Source organism: Dermacentor variabilis, chromosome 4 (assembly GCF_050947875.1).
Source record: "Dermacentor variabilis isolate Ectoservices chromosome 4, ASM5094787v1, whole genome shotgun sequence".
Lineage (NCBI taxonomy): Eukaryota > Metazoa > Arthropoda > Arachnida > Ixodida > Ixodidae > Dermacentor > Dermacentor variabilis.
Genome location: NC_134571.1, coordinates 72037169 through 72064888, shown reverse-complemented (window position 1 = coordinate 72064888; position 27720 = coordinate 72037169). Strand labels below are relative to the sequence as shown.

At 41.1% G+C, this 27720-nt stretch overlaps 3 protein-coding genes across 9 annotated transcripts in view; 1 reads left to right on the top strand and 2 right to left on the bottom strand.

The window, feature by feature from the left end:
• Nucleotides 1-1619: 1619 nt before the first annotated feature.
• CRIF (growth arrest and DNA damage-inducible proteins-interacting protein CRIF) lies at nucleotides 1620-2649 on the bottom strand. The gene has a single exon (XM_075689440.1). It carries the CDS (start codon nucleotides 2465-2467, stop codon nucleotides 1670-1672), a length of 798 nt encoding a protein of 265 aa, XP_075545555.1. The 5' UTR covers nucleotides 2468-2649; the 3' UTR covers nucleotides 1620-1669.
• Nucleotides 2650-2849: 200 nt separating this feature from the next.
• On the top strand, nucleotides 2850-12320 carry LOC142579346 (dnaJ homolog subfamily C member 27-B-like). Of its 2 annotated transcripts, none has more exons than XM_075689438.1 (7): nucleotides 2850-2948; nucleotides 3540-3622; nucleotides 3729-3798; nucleotides 3877-4038; nucleotides 4147-4263; nucleotides 9808-9968; nucleotides 12057-12320. In XM_075689438.1, the coding sequence occupies exons 1-7, from the start codon at nucleotides 2895-2897 to the stop codon at nucleotides 12190-12192; spliced, it is 783 nt and encodes a 260-aa protein (XP_075545553.1). In that variant the 5' UTR covers nucleotides 2850-2894; the 3' UTR covers nucleotides 12193-12320. The 2 variants fall into 2 exon arrangements, with proteins under 2 accessions (XP_075545553.1, XP_075545552.1); XM_075689437.1 differs by lacking the exon at nucleotides 2850-2948 and adding an exon at nucleotides 2978-3193.
• Nucleotides 12321-15915: 3595 nt separating this feature from the next.
• Nucleotides 15916-27720, bottom strand: part of Naprt (nicotinate phosphoribosyltransferase) — a 49633-nt gene continuing 37828 nt past the window's right edge. For 4 of the 6 annotated variants that reach the window (XM_075689431.1, XM_075689432.1, XM_075689433.1 and 1 more), the window contains 4 exons: nucleotides 25361-25414; nucleotides 22186-22257; nucleotides 20221-20328; nucleotides 15916-19654 (listed from right to left, as the gene is read on the bottom strand). In XM_075689431.1, coding sequence (XP_075545546.1) covers nucleotides 19577-19654; nucleotides 20221-20328; nucleotides 22186-22257; nucleotides 25361-25414 — 312 coding nt within the window. In that variant the 3' untranslated portion in view covers nucleotides 15916-19576. The remainder of the gene's footprint in view (nucleotides 19655-20220; nucleotides 20329-22185; nucleotides 22258-25360; nucleotides 25415-27720) is intronic. The other 2 variants (XM_075689434.1, XM_075689436.1) reach the window with 1 other exon arrangement.

The window sequence follows — 27720 nt, the reverse complement described above, 5'->3', positions numbered from 1 at the left end:
AGCACAACATCATTGATGCCACAAGTCCAAAGTGCTCTGGTTCTGAAGTGCAGGCAATGAGAAAGTAACATTCTCGTTTTTTTCTTAGCCAGACAACAAAGGCATACAGTCCAACACCTCTACACCGAAACGACCTGCATAATGAGAGACTTCATATGACCAGCCAAATTCCAATCTGCCATATGTGTTGTGAATGCCTCTACAGTGCAACAAAGGAGTATAGATGACCCCGAGGGTTGATTTGTTGCTTTACACCAAATGCATGTGGCCACGCCACCACTTCCCTTGAAGCTATTACAGAGTGGCAGTGCACAAAGAAAGTGCCACTGCATGTGCAGGAGGCTCCAGGAATTGCTATCGTAGTCACCCTCCTCTCCTTCTTTAAAAACATGTGATGATCTGCTCTGAATTGACGACTGGCGACATCGTTGAGGCCATAAAGGATGAAATGGAGGTGAAGGTTGCAAAGGCGGCAGTGGTGACGAGCTTGCCAACTAACCCATATTTTTGATGAGGCAGGTAATATCGGTAGCATTCGATGCTCTGCAGCTGTAACTAGCTTTCAGATTTCGCCACTGAGGACCATGCGAACCTTGTTGCCATAGTGTTGGCTGCAGTCACACATTCCATCGAATTAAGTGCGCAGAAGAAAATTGGCAACTTAATTCATGAAGTATCTCTTGAATTGATGCTAAATAAAAGATTTCCTTTTGTTGAAAATGCTTAGACTGCTCTATAGCGAGCAGTATGTCTGTGATAGTTACGACGACGTGACCTGAATAACGAAAAAGTTCAAAGGCCCCAAGCGCTTTGTTATAAAGGCGTCTGACTATACTGAATGTAGCCAGACAAGTAAAGTACACCAATAACGTGTGCAGTAGGGCTAGTTTCATCTTTTGTGTTTTCACTCAGTGCTGCTATTCCTTCAGTTCATTATGCAAGCTTTTGTAAACATTACTATAACTCTCTGCACCCATGCAATGGTCATTAGGAGAGCAAATCACAATTGGAAAAGTGCATTTTTTGTTTTGCCAAAATTCGGCATAAACACTGTTTTATGACATCTCAACGTTTGCAATCTCCTTATGCATTTGGATCCTTGGTCTCCCAAAGTCACCATTAACTCTTTTATTCTTAAGTGTGATGTCATTTATGTAAAATGGTTTCGCCAGTTGTTGTCACAGGTCGTGATTTTACAAGGAGGTGCTCATGTACCCTTGGGTTTTGTGTCACATAGTGTTTTTCATAGCTTCTGCCACAAAGAAACTATTTCTGTGTATATAAATGATATGAGCTTTTAAGCTAAAAATATGGTTTTTATCATTATTATGGTGTTTAAGGTGTGGAAGCATCATATTGCAGCTGTATTGGTGTGCGACAATAGTCATTAGTGCATTTTGTGCAGGAGCTGAAAGCAAATTGCTGGTGGATTGCGGGGACGTAACTTTTAACGATACTACAAGGCATGCATCATGGCAGTGGTAGTTATTCACTACACTCAGAAGCATAATCTACCTGCTTATCTTGGAGTTGGTAGTTTCCGCTAGCGATTCATTAACGAATTTATTCTCTGGCAACACTACAGCCGCAAGTGCAACACATTAAATGCGCAAATAAGCTAATTGCTGATTGCACTTTATTACTATTCTATCAGCACAGCGTAACATTCCTACGAGTCTCCTTTCTCGGCGAGTTTGTTTTCTTGTGCCGTGTCGTCTTTATCTGGGGCAGCCTTACTCTCATCGCTGCCCGTAACTCCTATGGCCATGAGTTTGGCAAGCATCTTTTCCTGCTTGGCTTTCTTGCGGGCTTCCTTTTGTACTTTCTTTCTCTCCTCTTCCTTCATCGCCATCACCTCTTTGAATTTGGGATCGGAAGGCTCCACGTTGTAGCCGATGTACTCGCGGACCTCCAGTATCATCTGCTCACGTTGCTGTCGTTCTTCATCGGCTTTGGCCTTCCTCGTGGCTTCTCGCTCGAGCATGGCGATCCTCGCGTCAGTCAACTTGGCCATGTTTTTCTCGACCTCCTCTTCCCTCTGTCGTCGCGCCTCCACCTCGGCCTTCTGCTTGGCTCGGTCTTTCTCCCACAAATCTTGAAGCGTGGGGTAGAACTTATTTTCTATGTGCACCAAGTCCTGCAGCTCTTCCTTAGAAGGCCACAACAAGCCCGGGTTGATGCCCGTAGCGCGACCGAACTTGGCGTAGTCCTTGCGCATGTAGCTGATCCTATATTCATACTCGTACTCTGGGAAAGTGTACTCGAGCTTGACGCCTCTGGAGTACTTTCGTGGAACTATACGAGACACGTCACGCTTTCTGTCGATCTCTTCTTTGGAAAGTGTTCTTACACCGGCACTCGTAGTCAAGCCGATTGACACTTCCGACGTGGAGCCGGTGCAGCAACGAAGGGAGTTCGCCGATAGCTTTGGCGAGGACAGAAATGAATTCCGGCAAGCAACGAACATGTTCAGCGGTAATGTACAGTCAGAAGTAAAGCGAAGTTTTGAACTTGAGACGTTAGGTGCCTTTTCACCAGAACGCAAGTTTCACACCAGCCCAGCTAGCAGGCGCACCAACGGAACACATGCAAGCACGCACGCAAGGAAACCACCATTTCGTATTGTGTGAGCTTCGATGGCTTGGATCACGGTGGCTTGCATGTGGCTTGGGTTGAGCTATGATAGTATAATGTATAATAGTAGCACACCTGAAGGTGATATGTTCAACAGCGCCACTCTAACCAGTGAAAAGTAAAGAGAAAAAAGGGGAGGAAACACGAAACCGAAACTGAGCGCACGAGCAGAATGCGCCAGCACAGCGTTCTCTGCGTGGAGCGCTAAAACGGCTAAAAAGCTCTGGCGTAGTCGATGCGATACCGATAGATGAGAAGAAATGTTGGGGAAACTAAACATTGTACTTGATCACTTCAAGCACAAACTAGAGCAGGTACAGCAAACTGCAGCGGCGGTGGCGTGCAGAGCGCGGTTGTGTGGTCTATTTTAAGCCGACCCTGGGAGCCTTAAATCGTTTTCGATGCTCTCGCAATTCCAAGAGCAGAGGTGTAGATATTCGAAGTATTCGCGCGGGCCTCGTGCGTGTTTCAGGCGAAGCGAGCAATGGATATACACAGCAAGATAAGGCGACCTCGGCACGTCAGAATCATTACAGTTGGAAACGTAGAAGCCGGAAAGGTACCAATGCATGCAAGACGCACGATTTGAAAACGTACTTTATTGCTCTCTGGTTTGAGTGAAGAGCGCACCGATTAGAATACACGACAGGAAGTATACAGAGGGGCTGTGCTGATAGTACAACGCGCCTTCCCTGCAGGTTGTGTGTATCATTCCTCTGTATATAATCATTCCTTTCTGAGCTACAGCACTTATGCCAACTCGAATCAATTGAAAAAAATCGTTTTACAGTCTAGTGTGAATGCTGAGAAATTGGGTGATAGCAAAGTCTCTGAGCGTTTAAGTAAGCGAACTAACTCGATCAAAGCGCGTGCACATGATGAATTTTTGTACGAAACATTTACAGACCAGCATAATCAGGCGGTATTGCGAAGGAAGATTTTCTTCGAAGTACCAACCAACAGTAGGAGTAGACTATGGAACAACCAGGTATGCAGCTACTATTAATGTAGAAAAAAAAAACGAAAGAAAAAGTAACACTTCCTGCCTAACTCGTGCAGGTTCTCACCTCTTCATACTAAATTTATTGCCACAGGGTTTCTATTGACGGCATCGAAGTTATGGCGAACATATTCGACCTCTCTGGACATCCTGTATTCAAGATAGTAAGTACTAGTATCCATATATGATATTCAAAAATATATAAATACCCAACCAATTTCTACGATTTTGATTTGTCTTAGGTACGTATGGAATTCTACTCAAACATTGATGCTGTTCTCCTTGTGTATGACATCAGCAACAGTTCAAACACCGAGCACTCAGAGACACTCGAGCGATGGCTCCACGAGATGGCAGAAGGCATGGACAACACCTCAGTGGTCTGTGTTGTATGCAGAAACAAGGTATACAATTAAGTGAACATTGCTAAAAATTGCATGCCCCAAAGCAGCAGCTTCCATAGTCAAAAGGCAAACTTACAGATAATTTTCTTGTTCTATATTTACATTTAGAGTGACAAAGGGACGCGCATGCAAAACAAGGAAGTTGAAAGATGGGTGGATATGCACAAATTCTCTCACTTTGTCGTCTCGGCCTGCAATGGCAACGGCATCCATGAAATGTTTCAGGTATGTATGTATATTGCTTACATACCTGGCATTTCGCTATGTCCATCAAGTTACAGTGTGCAGTTAAGTATAACCACAATTTCACAATTTCCTTGCCGTGCCTTCCTTGCCATATCTCTGCACGGCAGATTTCACCAACCTTAGTGGCCATTATTCCAAACAGTAACCCTGCACTGAAGCCTGTGGTTAGACCCTTTCTTTCTTATCTCAATGACAGCCATGTGAACTTTTCATAGACTTGAGGGCCAAGGTGGTGTGCAAGATATTGAAATGAAAAGTCTGCAGCATGCATATGTACAAGCCGCAATGTACTTCTGATGAAGCAGAGTTTCGCCACTTATGGGAACAATTCCAGCACAGCTCTTACCTGTTCATTACCTTGTATCTCCTTAGTTATATTTAAGTAATGTTACAGTAGACTCCCATTAAAACCAAGTCAAATTAGTTATTCTGAAGTAATCGTACAGAAGACGCCTGTTATAATGAGGTTGAAGGGAGCACGAAAATCTTGTTGGTCATATCAGAAGTTAATACGAACTCAAAGGGACCATGAAAACTGATTTGTTTTATCACAGGGTTGATGTATAAAACTGCAGACCTACTGTTCCAGTTGCACCCGGGTATTGCCAATACAAAACATTTAAAGCAGCATTAAAAGCAAACAGCAGATGTGAAAAGAGACATTTATTGGATTTGAATAATGCAAAGTATTTATGCACTCTTGTTTAACCTGTTGAATAAATGTTGCTTGCTTGTTCATTGTTGTACTTTGAAAGCTTGTGTGCCATTACCTAGCCTGCTCAAGACATTGCTGCCCTCAGGTTTCTGAAAAAATGTGGGCCAAAGTATTCAGGGTATTATAAATGCTGCATCATGTGGTTTCTGGGCAGTGTCCTCACCATAATCATTAGCCTGCAGAGGCACATCGATGACCTGCTCAATTATTGCTTCTGTGGTGTCAGCCCTGCAAACTTCCATATCGTAGTCTACACGGGTGTAGTTGTTAATGTCCACAGAAACACTGCTTAATTGCTTCTCACACGGCTAGCACAGTCAAATCAACAGCTGATTAGCAGGCATCAGCGGCAGCTGCAAAAAGTGCAGCTTTACTAAATCTGTAGTTTGTGTTAATTTTTTTAAGTATAGAACCTATAAGAAACAACCCAATGTTCATGCATTGTTTTTTGTATTCAAGAAATTCACTTAACCAACTCTACTGTAGCTCCTTATCACTCTCAGCTTAATTTTTCAACACTAGGTCATATAATATTCATTTGCTTTGTGGACAAGTTTGCGTATGAAATAAAAGAGAAATTCCAAGTGCTACCTACACCTGCCCTGGAAGTTCTAGCAATATTCCTAAACAAAGGAGATGGGGGTGGGTGCTGCCCACACTATGGCCACCTGTGCTTTGATGTTGTACTTGTGTTTCACTTGCGAGTGGAGAAAAAATCTATTTGGCTACTGCGTGCTTATTTGTAATACTTCTGGTGCAGTCATTCTATACTTTTGTCCGACTTTATTTTATTTTATTTACAATACTGCTACTCTCATTTGAGAGCGTGGCAATTGGGCGATACAGTATACATGTATATGATTACACATTTAGGCAGAACAGTTAACTGAAAAAAGGAAGAAAAAAGAAAACAATTGCCCAAGGATGGTAATATAAGAAAGAAGCTGAGTTTAGAAACAAAAATGCAAGTTTTCACATGACAGTTAATTAACATGATACTAGCAGTTAAGAACACGTAAGTAACTAGTTATACATGAAATAGGAGCGAACTGAAAGATAACACAATGCGTCAATAAGTTTTAAAGTTCTGTGAAGGGATACGCTTAAAACATATACACTTTGAGAGCGAGAAGAGACGAATGGAAAAAATAAAAACAATCTAGGCAAGCAATCAGCAGGAAATGGCAGTTACAACAGTTATCTTAGGACTAGAAATAGTACAGTAATGAAAATTTATTTTGGGAACACAGTGTACCATATGTCCACATAACGACAAACAAACAAAAATGGAAAAAGGAAAGTGGGAAGTCGAAAGCAACACAATGCAAAATTTGCGACGATGACAAGTGCGATGATAAATTGTTTTATTTACGCACTGCAGCTTCTACTTGTGAAGGAAATTCGGACAACGATTCGATGGCGGTTATAGCAGGATCAAGTCAGTTCCATTCAGCAATTGTAAGGGGGAAGAATGAATACTTAAACGTGTCATTGTTGCATGTGTATTCCTTTAAAGTGTGCGCATGTTTGTTACATGTATTTCGAGCCTCAGAATATGAAATGTACCTGGACACATCTATCTTATAGTTATTTTTAGAAGCTGAAACAAGAACTTCAGGCGAGCGTGTTTTGCCCTGGTAGATAGCATTTGCAATCCAGATTGCGTTAGAAGATTAGTTGGTGAGTCAGTGCATTTATATTTGTTGTGAATGAATCTTATAGCCTTTCTTTGTACTGCTTCTAATTTTGTTATATTGTTGTATGAAAAAACCAGACTGTGTTTGCATATTCGAGAACCGGTCTAACGAACGTTGTGTAGGCCAGTAGCTTCGTTGATGTCGTAGAGAGCGCGAGGCTTTTTTTGAGGAAGAATAGTTTGCGTAATGCTCCTGCTGTAATATTCGAAATATGTTTATCCCACCTGAGGTCTGAGGTTAATGCAACTCCCAGGTATTTGTGTTGTTCAACTTTAGTTAGTGGTATGCCGTTAATCTCATATGTAAAGTTAGATGGTCTTGTTTTCTTTGTTACAGTCATGACCACAGACTATATTACGTTAATTGACATCTGCCAATTAGAGCACCAAATAGCTAGAGTGTTGAGGGATGTATTAAGTGCGATGTTGTCGTTATAATTAGTGATTTCCCTATAAGTAAGGCAGTCGTCGGCAAACAGTTTTATATTACAACCAATGTAAGCTGTGATGTCATTAATATAGATTAGGAAGAGTAATGGCCCAAGAACTGAGCCTTGGGGAACTCCGGAAGTAACGGTGACAGTGTTAGCATTTTTTTGTAGGTTACAAATTGTGAACGATTGGCTAGAAATTCTTTTATCCAGGCTGAAAGGAGCCCTTTCCCAACAACACTTTCAACTTTAGCGATGAATTTGTTTTGGCATACACAATCAAATGCCTTAGATAGATCAAGCAAAATCATGTCAATCTGGCCGCAGTGATTGATAGTATATGCAAGATCATGGACTAGTTCTGTTAGTTGTGTTACTGTTGATAAACCACTGCGAAAACCATGTTGGTATGGAGACAAGAAGCCAATGCTCTCTAGAAAAACCGTTATGTGCTTTAAGATTATGTGCTCTAGAAGCTTACAGGATGTACTACTTAATGAAATGGGTCTAAAATTTGAAATTTCTGCTGTGTCGCCTGATTTATGGATAGGTATTATCTTTGCAATTTTCCAGTCGTTCAGTAGTTCTGAAGTCGTGAGGGATTTTCGAAAAATTATGCCGAGGTATCTACTGCACCATTCCGCATACCTTTTCAGAAAGTCGTTAGGTATGTTGTCAGGATCTCTGCTTTCTTTAGGGTCAAGATTAAGCAGAAGATTAAGTATGCCAGCGTCCGTAATGTCTAATTCGCCAATACTTACACCCTGTCTCGTTAGAATAGGGGGAATGATGTTATTGTCTGTAGTAAATACTGATTGAAAGAAAATGTTATATGCGTTGGCTTTCGCAGTTTCTTCCTCTGGGCTTAAGTGGGACGCTTCTCTATCATTGGTGCGAAAGTGCCTCCAGAACCTTCCGGGATTATTAGTAAGAAAGCTTGGTAACGTTACATTAAAATAATATTCTTTTGATCGTTTGGCTGCAAGCTTGAATTCCGCGATGGCATTAGGAAGTTTCGTCACCCTGGATTCGTCTCCTCCTTCAATTTTTATTGTTCTATGCAATCTTTTCAGACGGCGCTTTGCCTGAATTACTTCTCGGGTTATCCAGGGATTATTTTTTGGCGGCCGCTTGGTTTTAGTATGCACGTAGTTCGTGACGCAGTAGAGGACGATAGATATGAACATGAGCCAAAGGGAATTTACGTCAACAGAGGCATTGGAACCCATTTGGGAAAAAAGCTGAAACTCGTGGTCAAGGTATGTTAGCATGCTATTGTCATCAGCGTTTTGGAAGTCAGTTACTATGGACACAGGAAAGTGGGTAGTAATACCAACGAGTGGTAACACGCATACTGGTACATCATGATCTGATATGCCATGTATTACGTCAGTTCGTACATGGTTAATATCGAGATGATGGCTGATAAATATTAGGTCAAAAATGCTTTGAGTAGTTCCCACCGAACGCGTTGGACGGGAAACGACCTGAAGAATATTGAAGGTTAACATGAGATCAAATAGTGCATCCGACGCTGTTGACGAGTAGTGCATGTCATTCCAATTAATGTCAGAAAGATTAAAATCACCCATAAGGGTGATGCATGAACCATGGGCGTGACGTTGCATTCTGACGTGATGTTACTATTCTGGCAACTTCGCTTGAATGATAGTTGCAGTCATGTGCAGATGCAAAATAGCTTGCACAGAGTCACTCTCCAGCAAAATAACTCAGTGAGCTCAGCAGTAACAACAGCTTGCCATGTGTACAAAGGAGCTGAAAGTTAAAAGACAATGGCATTCAAAGACCGTCAGAAGTGCACACATACTAGTACTAACCTTGCAAGACTAGAGGAATTCACTTCAAGGTGGAGCTGCACCTGCTATAAATTGTGCCGCTATCTTGGAATTCTACAGCCATCATGTTCCCAGGATAAATCTCCCCTAAAACTAAACAGCAGATGGCAACACGGATGCACGCTCACACAGAGTGCAAACATGTTCCAATGACCCTAAGCAAAGCCTCGCACAATTGGATCTCTCAGTGCCAAGTAATGCTGTAGTGAAACCATTCCATCCAAGTGTGCAAGACAAAGACAAACGTCCAGCTTTATAATGACACACAGGTATCTCGTCCACCAAAGCAAGTTTAGGCAGTTATACATTTTATTTTCAGGTTGCACTTTTTGTCATCATGTTGTTTTACAGTCTGATATTGGAATGGCACAATGTGCATGGAGAAAACCTCTTTAGGAGAATTAAGAAGCTTCTGGCATTCATAAATGACTAAAACATCACATATATGCAAGAAACTCTGAAAGGATAAACAATTGTGAAAAATTGTTTAACCAGCGGGACTTATGGCTAATGTCTTGAGCTGCAAACAAACAAAAGATACTGGTTCAGTCGCATAGAACAAACAATCTTTTTATGAGGATGTTGTCTTCATTTCAAACATCAGGGTGTTTTTGCAAAAAATGCTTTAAATCATATTTTTAATTGACCATGCCTTATAACTTAGGTACTAGAATGTAGTAGTACGATTTGAAAAGATGAAGCCTCCAAAGGTCAAGTACAGCTATAGCATAAATCCAGAGTTTGCAAGATGCTAATGCATATAAAAAAAATCCAAAAATGTCAGGATGCAGCAGTGACAGTAACTTTCTTTTGCTGTTCCCACAGAGCCTGCTGTTGCAAGTTCTCAAAGTGCAAGACACCGGAAGGGACCCTGTAGCGCTGTGGTCTTCTTGCAATTACAGCAAAGAGGAGCTTCAAGCAGTCCACCAAGTGCGGTGGTCTCGGTCAGAGTACGAGAAGCTTGGCGTTGATTCGAGGGCATCTAGGTAAGTGGTAAATTGTATGAGTGCACAAGACAAGACATAACCGAGAGACAAGTGTGAAATTTAGTGAGGAGAAGTTCCTGTCCAGTCAGTCAACTATACATACCAACTATAGATGTTGTGAGCCAGCAAAAAGTTCTAAAGATAGGTTCTGAAGAAGAGTTGTACAAGCACAAGTCTACAAGTTATAATGCCAAATCTATGATAACACTAGACTTTAAATGGCACTACTGAGCAACAATAAGTTATCTTATCTGGCTAAGTACATTTCATTTTGCAAAACTCGCTTCGCATTTATTTACTAACAAAATGTTGGTTATCAGCAGAGAAAATGAAGGGCAAAGTTCCCATTCTTTAATTTCATGCCCAAGCTGCAGCGTCAGTACATTAGTATGACATCACAGATTTCGAAGCATTTCCTTTTCTTGGGGAGGGGGGGGGGGTATAATTTTTCAGTAAAAATTCTAAAATTATAAACATACTACAGCAAACCATTGTTACCTTTTGAATGCAATGCAATCATTGTTTATTGCTGAAGAATTAACTGGATCCAAGCATATGTTGTCCAAGTATGCTATGACATCACGAGCAGCTACCACAGCAACTTGAAGCCCGTCTTTCTAAGTATTCTAGAAATATAATTTATCAATTTTAACTTAAAGGTTAAGAGAAAGAATGAAACAGCTTAAACTGATGAAGTATTCTTTCAAAACACTATTTTACTTAATTTGGCAGTAACAGGTTAAATATTAGAAGTGAAAATGAAGGTCCAAGTTCTACTTTTTCAATATTGCACCGAAATTCCCGCGTCAGCATGTCATTGTGACATCATGGATTTCAACTCACTTTTTCGTATTTCAGCCATTGTGATGCAGTAAAAGTTGAACTTACCAAGTTCAATGTTTGGCTCTTTTACAATACTACAATACAATGCAGTAAGATATTTACAGACAAACTTAACTAGGCCCGATCAGGCACAGTCAAAATCCATGACGTCACAACTGGCTGGTACAGGAAAGTCAAGGCATCGTTGCCACCCATCTTTCATACTTGTGCCTTTTCTGGCTTACCAAGCCTCTTTCCACAGTAAGAGTGGATTTGTTAGCATTGAAGGGCACAGCTTACTAAATAGAGCTCGAATTGTTTTTATCTTTAGTGTCCCTTTAACATTCTTCTTTGGTATACCATTATGCTGCCATGTAGTATCAATAAATCAATAAGCAAGCTAAATGGAATAAGCTAACAACTGAAATAAACTGTAATGCACACATATCTTTCTGAATGTGCTGCTTCTGCCCATGCTTCTATACACATGGCAGAGGATATCGGAGGATATCATTCTGGGCTTTACTTGGTCTCGATAAGTGGCATGTTTGTTAAGCATTCATCTACACACCTCTGCCAGCTGTGCTCAATTTATTACCATGATTTTCAACAAAGAAAGCAAAAAAGTGCAGTAGAGATGGTTAGCTTTATGGGAATATACAATCTACACTGAACAAATGTCAGCATGTTTGACAAATGTCAGAATTACTTAAGGGAACATGTTGCAATTTCTCAACCGATGTGAGTATTCGCAAGTTTCACTGTACCTACTTCATAGGTACAGTGAAACCCTGACGATACGAAATCTCCAAAGTCGAACTGACAGATAAGTCAAACTGCTCTGTTGGTTCCAGCAAAGTCCTATGTATATGAATAGAGTAAATCCCTCTCAAATTCAAATGCCAAGAATGGCGCTATAGTTATTTTGAACGATGTATTTTGCTCCTGTGAACTGCTTTCCGGACAAACTCGAGCCAAAGACAAAGGTTCGGTGTGTTGCTGGCCACCATAATGTTGCATGTCGTGAAAATGACGAGAAAAGACGAATGGGGAGCCGAGACTGAACTGGAGCAAGCAGGGCATCGCATGCCCTCCTTTTCCAGTGGCTTAAAAGGAGCGCAATAGAGCCCCCTAGCTTGCGCTTGATCACCTGCCCCCCTCCCTCTTAGCACTTGCTCACCTGATTCATGAATCGTAATTATGACTGAAAATGTGTGACAATTAATGTAATGGTGAAGGCACTACCATCATTACTGGCCTTTGCAGGGACGACATCAACAGGTCATACCGGCGCCTAGCAGTCCTGCTGCACCCAGACAAGAGCACAGCACCTGGTTGCGAAGAAGCCTTCAAGATGTTAGTGGCAGCGAGAGCTGCTTTGCTGAAGCGTTTACTGCACTGACAAGGCCTACCAAATAGTGCACTTACGAATACCCTAGCAAGAATGCCTCACCCTGTGCCCATCCTTCTGCGAGGAAGTTGCATTATTCATCCTTGGCAGGAAACACGAGACTGGTTTCACTTATCGAAGGTTGAGCTGAAAGGTGTCTGCTTATCGCACAGTGTGCCTTTAGTCACCTGCCCTACCTCTGCCGTGGTGGATATGGCATTCCTCAACTAAGAACAAGGTTACATGTTTAAGTCCCAGCTACAGCGGCTGCATGCCAGCAAGGGCAGTATGTCAAAGCACTAGTGCACTTTGTTTCAGGTGCACATTCCTCACTCCATGGGGTCAAATTTGGTCGGAGGCTTCCTGCTACAGCCTCCCTCATAGCCCACTGTGCAAGTCTCGGATGTAAAGATAAATTGGTCGGTCGGTCAGCCGGTCAAGTATGCATTCTGCAAAATGTTGATTTAATGGACGTTTATTTTACAAGAGTTGCCCAACTTGTAATTTAACAGTGGTTGCGTGGGAAGACAAGTCCCTTGTAGAAATGATGGCCCACTAACATCTATTGTTCAGCCACTGTTCGTCATCTCAGGTCTCCTCCATCTGCCTATGAACCACTCCCCCTTGTGTGGATTCCAATTTGTTACTGTAATATACATCCACATTAACAGCATGGCAGACCAACCCTATGAGGACATGTTTGGAAGCATTCGAAAAAGGTATGTAATAACAGGCTGAACCACAAAAGTGGTTTCAATAACTTCACTGCAGTTCAACTTTCGAGGGGCTTTGATGGGACTTGGTGCACTGAAACCAACCAATGTCAAAATGCCAATAAAGAAAGAGGTTACAAATAAAAACATTCGCCACTTTGTATACACTACCATTTTATGGAGATTAGGTAAGTGGGCTCAAGAAGAAAAAGTTCAAAGCAAGTTTTTAGTTACCAGCACCACAAAGCATAGCGCACTGACTCTACAAGACGAATAGTGTCTCCTTAACACACTACTGACCGATTCCTGCAAGATTGCCAGTCTCACTGGCCTGGTGCATCAGAGCGGTCAAGACTACAGTAGAACCTTGATAACACTAATTTACCAGGACCTCTTAAAATATGCCATATGAAATCAAATGACCTACAAATAACCATCGCCAGAGCACCACATTAAGGGCAAGACTTCTGTGTTAATTTTTCGTGACTCCTGATCACTTTATAAACTATTAGTACTTCGATGTCGTCAAGATGACCCTTCTGGAGTGAGTGAAATCTCATGCTCATTTCTTCACCTACATCGCCAGCACTTTCAAATTAAGCTCTTGAGAGTGTACCAAGTGACCCTGGAAAGTGAATCCATGGGCAACACAGCTTTGCAGAATAAGCGGATACTCAGTCATACCCGTGTGAGCACTTTTCAAGTAGGCAGGTCTCTGCCAGGATTATGAATGACCAAGATTTCAAGCTCTTAACGTCACAACTACAACCATGCTCCTCTGGACTAAGTGGCTCAGAAATTCGTATCATTCCCTGCAGCCTGGGAGAGTATTAAAGTCATCACAAGATAGAAAGCATTGTACTTTAAAGGGGCCCTGAAACACTTTTCTAACTATAGAATGACATCACTATTAAATTACGTCGCCTCACGAATTTGTGGCCGCAATAATTTTTTTTAATCCTTAGAGCACAAGCGAAGTTATCAGACTAATCAGTGGCTTCCTCTCTCATTTCATTTCTACTAGTGCGTTGGAAGCTATACTGGGGACGTGCTACGGGGGTACAAGCAATGCCTTACTGGCTCCGCCCAAAAGATGAATGCGAGACAGCTTGTGGTGGCACCTCGTGCCAGCTGTGGCATCTATGCTATACTTTCCATCTCAAAGGCCAAGCACAGCAGACGGAACAACGCTCAACTGTCATGTTTAGACTGGCAGTGCAAAGATGAAGTGTTTTTTTGTCTTTGAGATTGCAGACACATACATTTTTCGTTTATTTAACTCAAATGAGCAATAATTGTAACACTGAGAATGTTTTCACGATCACGGAATCGGCCAATAGCTGTTGTGAATCCAGCTGCTTGCGATAAGGCTGCATGACGACAATGCCAAAACGATTTTTCACTGCTTTCGACACGAAATTCTAAATTCCCTGCTGCATACAGTGCAATATTTGGCTCACATGTTCACACGACCCTCATTAACAGATTGGCACCATTTTCTTAGCATGTTCTAAAAGTCTTTCAGGGCACCTCTAAAGAGGTCCTGGATCATCTCTCAGGCTTGGTGAAAATATATAGTCCGCAGATAGCATACGCTGCTGTGAACATCTCAGCCAAGTTTTGCTGCTGTATGTGGTGCATGGAGCTTGCAAGTAGAGAGAAAAGTCACCTTTCTCTCAAATGCTCTCACTTCAATAGAAGCCTGCTCCTCGCTCTCTTCTGGATGCTTTATTTTGTAATAAAGCAGATTCCCATATGCGGCTGCTGTTGGCCAATATCTGACGTCAATCAAGAAGGGTGTTTGGATCAGTGCGCTTCTTCCAACTGTTACTGTGTATATTTATTGACTAAGTTTAATAAACAGGCTGAAGTAAGCGAAAATGTGCTTTTGAATTTCGATAATGATTACATACTTCCAGAAGAAGCGACTATCATTTGCTCACACTCAGCCGTGGCCTCCTGCATAAGAATTAAATTTTGGTCACCTTGCTTAAAGGCGTTGTAGCCGGCGGGTCTTGCGAATTTCAACTGGCCTCAAACCCTGCGGAAATTAAGGCCAGACCACATGCACGCTTGCCAGCAAGCGTTCACTCCTGGCCACTCCTGGTTAGACGCTTTTGCAGATTTATTGATAGCGCTTCAATATGTGCAAGTTGGATGTGGCCACTTATCCACTGGTCAAGCTGGTGAAGGACAAAGCCAGTCCGCGCCTCGTAGCACAGTCAGATGAACATATGAGCATGAACATGGACTCAAGCCGTCGTGCACAAAGCTAGTGCTGCGCATAAGCACTACAGTTGCATGTAGCTGCAGTCTGCTATGTAGCGTAGACACTGTGGAAGCCGTGATGAGTCCACTGGCTAGAAAGAGAGATAAGTCATTAGGGAAAGGTAGGGAGGTTAACGAGGCTGAGCCCGGTAGGCTAACTTGCACAGGGGAAGCGGGAAAGGTGATGGAAAGAGAAGGAAGAAAGAAGGTCACAGTCTGCACTGTTACGCACACAAACGTGCACCACTGAGTCAGTCACAGGCGGTCATACAGGCCGTCTCACTGAGGACAACCACATTTAGCCTATGCTTGGCGTATTGTAGGCGCCAAAATTAGAAGTAGTGGCGTCTATGTTAAAATCCAAAATCAAATTTGAACTGCCCGCAAGTTACTTTCAGTAGGCGGAGCGTGGTGGGCATGCCCCGCTCCGCCATAGCTTTCGCAGTGCAAGGCATTGAGAAAGGAGTGGAAGCATCGCAAAGGGAGCGTTTGATTGCCAAGAACCCTGCTTTTGCTGAATGCACTGAAGTACTTTTTGTGAAACTATTTTTCAAATACAGTATTTTACCTTCAAATGTATTTCTCCATTTTGATAAAAAGTGGTTCAGGGTGTCTTCAACTGTGACCGTATCATCATGGCTAGAGTACAGGACTGGTGTGCCATTAATAGTGCAGAATGTTGCCACAAAAAATGCCAGCAGTACTGCGAGTGCACAATTCTGAATGCTTAACCCTCCCAAAAATGACAACCATCTGTAATAAAAACTAGCATTTATTGAACAAATTATAAATGAAAGTGAAGCCTTTTATACACGGATGATGCTACTTTCCACACTTGGAAACCATCATGTAAAAAAAAGCCAGCAAATCTGCAGATACATGTATGTGAATAGGTAAAAGAAAAAAAAAGAAACACTGAATAACATTGTATCTACACAGTACTGACTAGACTAGAGAAGTCATGCATCTGTGATATACAGTAAGTATACATAAGCTGCTGCATAGATACATTTCTCACTCAACAAATAAGTCTCCACAAGCACCACTAGTGTGTTGCATGTTTGCTAATCTCAAAAGAGTGCACACCAGCTCCTGAGATAGCAAAGGAACCAGTCAATCGGCGTTAATAATAAAACCCTAAAAGAAAATTTCACACCTCAATTCAGATCTGTGCATAACGTCTTTCTAGAAAATTATGCAGATTAGTAACACATCTGGTTACAAAAATACTATTGCTCTTGGGATAAAAAAAAATCTAGCTCTGCACTTATGATCGCCCATTTTGACCATACTTTGTTCATACCTCTGAGCAGGTTGCAGACCGATCACAAAACAAGTTTCGTTCGAAGTGCTTAAACACAACACCAGTTTATATGTGTGAAAAGTACATTTTGCCTTTCCATAACAAGCAGATCTATTCAAGTGCACATGACAAGCTATGAAAGCAAGTTAAAGAGACACTAAAGTGCAATGTTAAGGAAGCCTAGATTGGTGAATATTTTTCAAATCTATGTTTCCATTTATTTGGCAAGAAAAGGTTGATCACTTGCAGGGAAAATGGAGGCCCAACTCTTAAATTTTGCAGCAATACCATCGCACTATACTCATGAAATGAAATGTGGCAGGAAGCTCTAAAGTAGGACATCCGATATGTGCCATTACTCAAGAGCGCCATGTCATGTTGCTACGAATCTGGTCACTAAAGCTGATGCAAACTCTGATCCAAGTGCCAAATTACACCTATGTCATATGAACTGGAGACTGTGGAAAAGAAAGTACACTCATCAATGACTCCTTTCAGTTAGCATTTCATTCCTTCAGTATAGCGTGTCGGTGTGACATCACAAATTTCTATGTATTACTCATATTAGGCCAGCTTTTGCACAGTTAAACAGTTTTCGAAACTTTCCAAGTTGAGTCTTTGGTTCCTTCAAAACACAACGAAATCTTTCTTTCTCATTAGACAATTGAGTAGACCCAAGCGGAGGCTATGAAAATCCATGATGGCATGGGTTCACTTGATGCAAAAACTTTCAAGATGGCATTGCCACCTGTCTTCGTTTATTTTTTAATTTCTGGTTTCCAAGCCTCCGTTCCTGGCAAGACTGACCTTCTTGCTATTTGAAAAGCGTGATTCACCAATGAAGCTTGAAATAATATTAATCTTTAGTGTCCCTTTAACATGTTGCAAGCAGAAAACACTTGGCGTCAACTACGTTGTGTATAAGTACTTCATAATACTATGGCTGAAATCAGCTAATGTGGAAAAGCACCAAAGGCTACAAGGTGAAAGCATTGGAGGGTCTAGTAAAAAAAAAAATTTAGGAACCAACAATAAAGAAACAGTAAAGCAATTATAACTACAATTCAACATTAGAAACAGAAGTATTGCTTTAGAAATCACCTACGTAATTGTCACCAACCATAAAATACATGCCCAAAAACCATCTAGGCATAACTGATATTTCGTAATGATGTGGGTCTTTTTTCCAAGGGTATATATCAAGGCTACTAGGTGCATTAGAGCTAACATTTCCAGGTACTCAACCTTAATACTTATTTGATACACCAGCCCTATAGAAATTTACGAAACATGGAAGCCACGAGACAGACTTCACTGCACCCATGTTCAGTGAATATGACTTTAAAGTGGCAACTATCATGGGACATATATTCCAACAAGGTATTGCCCGGCACCAATGTGTCGATTTACACTTTACATTGCATGGTGACAGTACTGCAATTGCAGCAAGCATGGCTGTCAATTTAAGTGGCTCCCCGATCGTGCACGCATGGGACATAAGAAAAGCATGATTATAGGACAATATAAAATCGATGTGCCAAAGCAATACACCTTAAAAAATATATATACCAGAACCACAGTCGCCAAAGTAACTGCTTTACGTGGTGCACCTTTCAATCCTTGGCTGCAAGAAATTAAGTTCTGTGGCTCTCACCAATTGGAAACACCTACGAGTGTTCATACATGGCTCTCTGCGCTACCCACATTCCTCACCCTGAACGATGCTATCTAAACACAAAAACACACACTCAGTATTCCTCAATCAAGCCAGAAGCTGAGACCTGACCCCATGTTCTGGGATGGAGTACAACTCCGTGACAGACTTGGACGAAAAGAAGTACTAAATGCATTACCAGCAAAGACCTGTTCTAGACGCAGGTTATAACACCACTTGGGACAGGTATACAAACAAAGCTTGTCTAGCAACACAAACTAGGGAGAAGAAAAAAAATAGCGCTTTTGATGCTTGGCATTGCAAGCCCAGAGAATGCCACTGTCTGCTAATCATTTCTCTCTCTTAAAACATGTTGCAAACAACAATTTGGTGATGAGAGCAATGCATACTGTTCTGACAAGGAATGGAAAAACAAAGCAAAAACCTTGCAACAACCCATCGAGTCATATGCTAGCACCTGAAGTTTCAGTTCTCTTCATTTGTTGAACAGCAATTCGTAAAAAGCTACACCCAGAGTAAAAAAGAGAGAGAGAGAGAGAGGAAATACTACTTTGTGTAGTTACTCCTTTTAATTGTACAAGCCACCGTGGCAAGTTATTCCTCTCGAAAACAAAAAAATGGCCTGCCTATTTTGAAGAAAGAACACCAACCACAATTAAATAGCTTTTTTTTCTAAGAATGTTGTCAAAAATGCAATAAAGATTTACTAATTATTATCAGGGCAGCCTCTTCAAAAATGTAATTGTTTGTAGTGTTTAAAAATGGCAGTGCACCAAAAAGTCCATGCAGAAAGACATCTTTGACTTTTTGCACGTGACAAAGAATCTGCATTAGCACCAAATAAAGTCCGTAAGGATCTCATATAGACAGAGAATGAAACACCACACTATGTAAATATACCTAGCTAAAACATAACATCAGTTACATGCATAAAGATAAAAATACTATACATAAACTATAACATAGGCAATGTGTAGTGGAATGCACATTACATCTGCAGTCCACCATGCCAAACCGAAGCGAAAGTGTAAATAAAGGAGTTTTACAATAAGATACTTCTGTATAGAAAATGCAGAAATTGCAATATGAGTTTCGATTCCACATGAAATAAATTGTGATAACTGCAAAAAAAAAAAAAAAAGTGTGCATGTACCGAATTAACGGCCTCAGCAGCTATATGACCGTGTTGCCTCGCATCAAACCGTGAGCAATTATGCAAAACCAAATCCACGACTGGATTATTTTGATTCGTCTCTTACGTCTGGGCAGCTGGTAACAAATACCAAAGTGGCATAGATTTGTGATCGTTCTAACAATTAGTTAATCAACAAGCGTCAACGCACAGCCCACGACATTTGCAGCACAATGCTTTTCGTTTGTCGTTGGGTGCAGATAGATGCCTTGAGACGGTCCAAACAATGCACAGTTTCTGATGTGCTAGGAAAGCTCTCCGATGGGAGCATTTTGTAGCCACAGTTCATGCATGAACATGTAGAGGTTGTCCGAGACAGAGACCTGTTTCAGAAAGATGGCGACAAAACAACATGGTGAATCACTACCAAAGAATCTCGATGTTGAGAAGCTCACAAATATATATCTAGATTATATAAACAAGGCATGAAATACAACACATACTTAAAAAATAAGAAAGCACCAGGGAATGTTCTCCTTCTAGGAGTAAGATGAAGGTATTGTGTACAGCAGTGCAATGTCTGTCCGTGCTCCCATAGCAAAGTTTGTGCGAAGGTACAAGCCTGGCCCCTTTATTGTTTGAGGAAGAAAACATACAAGCTAAATGAAAACCTACTTTATGCTCACTTCGAGAGTGATCTGATGTGTGATAGTCTGTGTACGAATGTCTGTGGTTGACGCCCATGTTGCAAAAGTTCAGTGAATGCCGGAGAGCACTAGCACAACACATTTCAAGGCCATTTGCAGCAAAGTGACCAAACGTGCTGCTCAGATTTTATCAAAGAAAACTGCAGTTGCTGTGCCACCCTACTGTCTTTTTTGGCCATCAGCTAAAAGGCTGCTCCCACATGTGAAAACTCAAAATGGGTAGCCCCCTCTTGTAAACATACCTTGTACGGTGTTGGATTCAAGGTTCGCTTGATGTCTGGCCGAAGGGTCTTCAGCGACTCCTGGACTCTGTTTCGTATGGCACTGAGTGGTGGCAGATCTCTGGCAATCTGAGTAAATTTACACATCAGAGGAAAGTGCACAAATGTGCCGGTAAATGTTATAGCATGTACTGCAAAGTACACGAGTGCATAGGGCGATTCAGCAACCGTCAATGTTTGCTAGCCAAGATTTATGAGAGCAGTGGATATTAGAAATTATGTGACAATTGCCAATAAGTACTTTAGGTAAATTTTCCTTAGCCATACAGGCCCACATGTAGCAATTGCCTAATTGAAGCTGGCTAATGCTCAAAGCAAGCTCACTTGACAGGAATCCTGAAACAAGCACCAGTGTTGAGATATTCATTTCGCACTACTATCTGCCATGATACAAACTAGAGTTCAACATATTTTAGTCCATCATTTTGTAAGCAATGCTTTATGAAAAATAAGTAGAACACCAGTGAAATCTTTGCTACAAATTTGCAGACATATATCATGAAATTGGTGCCAGTCTGATGAATACAACTAAATGAACATTTCTTGAGCCCTGACCACCTTCAACTTCTGAATTGCGATATGTGCACTAGAAGTAATTAGAGGTAATTTAACCAATTAATAATGAGCTCACTGATAATTATTACCAAGTTTGCAGAGTCTGCCACTGCTATGAAGTCAGACCAGCAAAAAAGTCACAATTAGTCAACAGTTGTCACTGAAACGGCAAACTTTACAAAATTTCATGCACTTTAAATGGAAAGCACTGCAACCCTAAAGACTTCATCATTAAGTACATACACCAGCAATGCACTTATGTATTGAACAAATAAACAATACAATGCATAAAGCGTATCACTGAACTAGTTAACTGCTATTAGCAATCAGCCATATCAAGAAATTGTCATCCTACAATATTAAACAAAAAGTATTAATTAATTAAATTATGGGGCTTTACGTGCCAAAGCCACTTTTTGATTATGAGCCATGCCGTAGTGGAGGACTCCGGAAATTTTGACCACCTGGGGTTCTTTAATGTGCACCTAAATCTAAGTACACGGGTGTTTTCGCATTTCACCCCCGTCGAAATGCAGCCGTCGTGGCCGGGATTCGATCCCGTGACCTCGTGCTCAGCAGCCAAAAACCATAGCCATTGAGCAACCATGGCAGGTTTTAACGAAAAGTATGTACTGTGGCAACATTGCAGTGACAATTCCCAATTATGCATATGACAACTCCCACAATGCATATGACAAAAATTTACAAGTGTTTGCACCGGGAAATTTGGTGAATACATTAGAATGCTCATGCTAGGCACTGCTAAATGGCAGCTTTTCAATATCCCTTAAAAGAAATGAATATAAATGTTGCCAGTGGCTAATCTATGGAGTTAATCCTTGGCACAATAATGAATAATCTTGAAAGGAGGCAAAGGATTGCAAGACAAGCAATTGAAGAAATTGATAAACAAGAGAGCAAGTTGGCAATACAGATGAGGGAGCTAACACAATTACTTGATACTTTAGTTGAGATTAAAAGCAAGTTGAGTTGAGCACATGTAATGCATAGGACAGATAACTGGCGGTTTATCCGAGTAATAAAATGGGCACAAAGGCAAGTTAAACGATATCAAACGTGAAAATCTGCAAGCATCGAAAGGTTAAGTAGCACTGCAAATTGGGCTAGTTGGAATTAATTCATTTTCACAAATAACACTCAGCCCTAACTTAGCACTTGGGAACGAAGAAAGAAGTGCTGGGGTCGTTCGCTTCTGTCTTCATCCCTCGTGTTATTGCCGAGTCTTGCTTATAATAATAGAATGGTCATCGGCTGACACAAGACAGTATTAATTAGAGATCACTGAGACAGGCCTTTGTCCTGTAATGGACATCAAATTGCCTGATGATAACCAATTCTAAGAGAACTTGCCTTGCCATGGTCCCACCAGAGTAGGCACAGGTCTTCAACATAGTCAGGAATCACGTATGCACGCTTCGACTCCTGTTTTACAATGACAAGATGATGAAAACATGATCATGAACAACACATATAACTACCTTTCAAGTTCTTCTACCAGTCTACACAATTGAATTATTAATTTAAATTAATTAAACTAATTAGACTAATTAAAAATTCATGTTATACTAAAACTGGGCGTAGCGCACACTCCATGTACTTGCTTTTTTGGTAAAGAAAGTATTCTTATGATAGCTAAAATAGAGCAGAAGCTATTTTCTCGCCAATATTGCAAATGTGCTGGATTGTCATTTTGAGAAATCAAGGAAAAATATTTCAAAGCGTCTTTACAAATGACAACTTATAAATTCTTATGGAAATGAATGGTCTTATAATCTTATGAAAATTAAGGGTTTCGGAGACACGAAAATCACTAAACCGAGAGCATAATTTTTGGCCCCATTTGCAGTCTTTAAGAGGAGCCTTATACCCCCCCCCCCCCCCCAAAGATCAATATGGATACGGAAAAAGTATCATTTCACTGTACCAGAGAGAACATGGAAACATTACACATGGATTACTGCCAGAGTGACATTCACTTGTATCCGTTATGGTACATGTACAATAGCTCAACCTACTTATAAAAGTATTGAAGTGCCAAGAAAATTCCATTGTTATAACCGGGCTGCATGAGAAAAGCAGAGGGAACGCACATCCAAGCATTTTAATTAGACAGAAAGTACAGTCGAACCCACTTACAGCATTACCAGTTGTAACAATGCTCCGATGTAACAATGAGCACATGGTGAACTTTTGTGTGTGCTCTATGGTAAAATAAAATGGTTACTACAACATCCCCATGTCAGAATTATTCGTCACAACAATTAAATCTAGCTATTGGGTGTATTCATCAAAAGGAAAAGGAACACAACTTCGAGAAAAAGAACCCTTCCACCCCTTTGAAACACAAGTTAACTTGACACCACCTAGGACAAGTTTAAGGCCTCAGGAGTGCTGCTGTGACACCATGGGTTGGAGTTCAATGCATTAAGGTCACAGTAGCTTTACCCCAAGAAACATATTCACAATATTTGCATTTCCTAATGTTAAACTTCCGTTACAGCAGAAAATGTGTGGGTGTGCATGCATGTATATGTTTATGTGGCTGCATGTTTGCCTGTGTGTGCATGCTCTTATGTTCACATGTTTGTGTGTGCGCGCCATGTTTGTGCATACTTTCGTGTGCACATGCATGCATATATTTATGTGTGAAAGTGTATGTATTCCATAGTCTGTAGAGTTTTGCTTTTACATGCAACAAACCTCTTCATAATTGGTGCAATTATTGCCGACAAAAATGATTTCTCTGTTTATATCTATTTCAACAGCAGCTCCAGGAAAAACCTTTCTATTAAATGCTTAATTTAATGTTTAAAACATTTTTGCAAATATCTTATTAAAACGAACCTTCCCTTTCACTAAACTGCTGTTTCTGATTCACTTTTCCCAGGCAAATGTAGACTGCTTTTGTACAAAAGCTTGAAAGTGGCACAATGGAGGTGAGAATTAATGTTGCACCAGCCGAGACAGCGTTCACATCCTGAAAGCAGGGCTTGGTATCACGGTACCCTACATACAACGAAAGAGACTGTTCGCAGCACTTGATGAGCTACAACCACGCTGAAATGCGAGCAATGTGCTCACATACCAGCGCGGCCATGAACGAGCATGATGGCCAGGGAGAGAGGCATTTTTTTAGTCGCATCCGGTTGATGGCGCAGCGTCACAGATTACCACGAGTGCTGCAGTCTTGAAACTTGTTAGAGGTGGTGTTGGTTGACTATACCAACAATGTCGACATCAAAGGGGTGGAAGGGAGATGGCACAAGAGAGAGGCACACGAAGGTCTATGACGAAAGTGTGTCATGGTGTGCATCGCGCAAAGGCGAGTGTAGTGTAGCTGTGTGGCATGCAGGCAGGTGCGGCAGCACACATATTTATTTTGTTTTTTAAAGAACTTTTGTGTTGCTTTTTTTTTTTGGCACACAGACTCAGTAGCCAGATTCAATTGTTATAACTGGTAACACAGCATGGGAGCATGGTACTAAGCAGTTTATTTTACCATAGAACACACAGCAGCGGCTGCTCATTGTTACATCTGATATACTATTAAAATCAGTATTGTTATATGTAGATTCAGCTGTATATGAATGTGAGTCCTACTACCACACAAAACAAAAACGTAATCCCAAATGATTCCGACTCTTTTTCTGCTGCAGCTAACTTCAGTCATGTAGCATGATAGAATAAACAAGACAGATTCACTACAACATAATGCAAAGAATGACAGGCAGTACTGGAAACACATGCACAGCAGTGACTCGCAACTAACCTTGTTGTGAGAGTAACAGAAGTATAAACATCTGTTATCTCTCCATGCACATGCAGGTCATGCAAATACTGACAAGATCAGACAATGGAAACAAATGGAAGAAAAAGGGGTAAATAAAAAGAAAACATGACAAAGGTAACAGAAAATGTGAAGTACAAAACACCGATGTCATATCACATCTAGAAAACAAAATTGATTTCCTGGCAAGCTTACAGAAGACGATTATGCTGTCATCTTGTACATCTTGCAGTATAAAAACCTGAGCAAAATCATGCTTAACTGTCCTCAAAGAAGAACAATGTAGAGCTGGCCACAGAAGTTTACAGGAGATGGGCTCCATGACAAAAGTGAATTTATTTTCTATTAAGGCATGGCAATTCTAATTTAATGGATCGCTATGTAGGTTGCAAAAACTACTACAGATATAAAACATTGAATTAGAGGCCATGTGCCCAGGGTTCACGAGAATGTAGACATTTTATATATCCTTTGTCACAAACCTTAGTGGTCAACAGTGCGCACACAATTTCAAAAATCGGTTCCCAGTTCCAAGAACAGTGTTCTTCCAGGTGACAATACGTGCCCTTTAGAAGAAATTGCATGTGCTCTTTGAGGTAGGCAGTATATCAATACGGTGCCCTGAAGGGTGTCAGTGCTTTGAACAGTCTTGATGAGGTGCTTCGGAGATTCTTCATCAGAGTGCCAGTCAAAAAGTTACCTCAACATGTTTTAATGTAGAATGCATTCTACGCCTACCCATGAATTCAGGTAAGCATCCATCTTTGCTGCTGTCCCGTTCCCCGTTTTGTCCTGTATATGCAAATATTTCAGCATATGTGAAAAAAAGAATAAGGAAGAAAAAGAAATTGGAACAGCCCACATATGACATAGGAAGGTCGGAATTTTGGTCTAAAGAGGGTTAAAGGGAGAAGTGTAAAAATGTAAATAAATAAATGTTATGCTGCTTGTAGAATACCTGCATCTTGACTACTGGGCCACACTGCTGACATGCTTCCTATTACAAGTAGCAAGTCCTTCTGTGTGTTATGACACATATCAGTTACTATCAAACGCCTTGCATGTAAAAAATTCAATTGGCTGCATTCTCATAACTTAAAAGCCAAGCATATTCTAACCAACAAAGAAGGAGGACACGAAAGTGCAGTTACAAAATAGAGAGAAAGACAATGAAACTGTGGGCAGCAAAGGCAGATGAAAGTGCGGTTGCTTTCGTAATGACTACTAACTCGCATTGTACACTATGCCAATGCGATAGCAGCAAAACTAATGACTGTCTGCATCAGCATTCATATATGCACTGCAAAATTTGGCTGTCTACAGAAATGCCTCCACCGCTATGAAAGCATATCCAAGAAATGCACAAACTCTTGTGTATGTATAAATATCCTGATGGCGCTAGCATTCACCAGCATTGTTGCCATTCGCTCAGAGCTCTATTGTGAACTGAGAAAATTTTGCACATTATTTTGGTAAGGCTCCCCATGCACTGCAATGTCGTGCTGTCCTTGATCCATACATACATCATTAACCGATTCGCAACAATGCACAGTGCATTGGTACACACTGCCAGAGCAGACAGGACGTGCTTAATTGTATTGTTTATAAACTAATGCAACTGCTCATAAAACCTAGTTCTTTAAGTTTCATTATAAACGACTTAAATTAACATGCATTGAAATCTGTGCAGAGCTACAGCTGTAATGACCCAGGTTTTCAATGTCATGCTCAGTTGTGGAAATTCTTGTAGAAGCTGCAGAACTGTGGTATTCTAAACAGAAGAGGTTATTGATCTCGGAAGCCATAGACCACATAACTTCTATTTACAGCCTACAGCCAGTGCATCGATGCTTCTCATCAGAATTTAACTGACTCATCCACTTCCCTTGAACCAGCCAATCACGTCACACTGCTTGGAAACTGACTCTGCCTGAGCGGGAACGTGAATGTGACCCCAGATTTCTCTCACTCCTCATACAGATGGGTTTGTGCATATATGACAAGATGGCGCCACTGAATTGGCAAGTGGAGGAGCAATGACAGAAGTATGGAAAAACTAGACAGGTACCTTGAGATGAGCAAGCAATGTAGTTGCAAATGGTCATGACTAAGCACACCTTAAACAGACAGTTTTCCCATTACATCATCTGAGGCTACTATTAGCATGGAGTTTCCTAATAAAATTACAAGAGGCAACTCTGGTGCTAAAACCACTGTGGGGTGTGATTGGTAGTAGTCAAAGCTTGTTATTAACAAAGTTGTGCCCGATATGAAAATATCTTAATTATTGTATTAATTTGTTACATGCTGATATAGGTGGGAAACATTTTAGATTTACTTTGTTATATCTGATAATTCGTTATATCTGTGTCTGAGAAAATATTGTGCTGTCAAACATCCATACAACACATTTGGCATGGCTACATTCAGTAAGCAAACTGCCACCTTTACTTTTATTTTATTTTTATTTTTTTGGCATCTAGTGGCCCACTGAGCGAAAAAGGTAGCATCGTTTGTAGCAGTGAAACTTCCTATCGGATGCAATGCCATGTCACAAGCATGCTAGGCGCGCTCGTAAGGCTGGCTCGCACTTGCTGGCTTGGGCCTAGACGGAGCAGAGTTGGTGAAAGGGTATACCTGCGCCTGCGGTATTGCATGAGGGGAGAGGGCAACACCATGTCATCCTCGCTCTCACTCTCGGAAGCCTGTCTTAGCCTCACGTTCCTTGCCCTCGCAAGTTCTTGCCTGCGTTATAACTGTGCCTTGGTAAGGTCAAATAAAAATGCATGAAGTGTCTCAATGCGCTCATGTGCCTGCGAGGAGTTCACAACTTGAAGGACTGCTCAGTGGAATTGAATTGTACATTAATGACTTCGCATTTACAACTCACAAGAAGTGCTTAGGTGTCCTCAGATTTTTGCGGTTCAGCTTTGTCGAATTCGAGTTGCACAAGGTTTCGTTATAAAGCAGCAGAATGCTCTACTTTGTCAACTATTTCATTCTGTTATGAAATTTCAACTGCAAAAGTAGTATCGACACTTCTGAATAAGCATGTCACTACATCTGGATGGCGTTCGGGCAGCACCATTCACCACGGG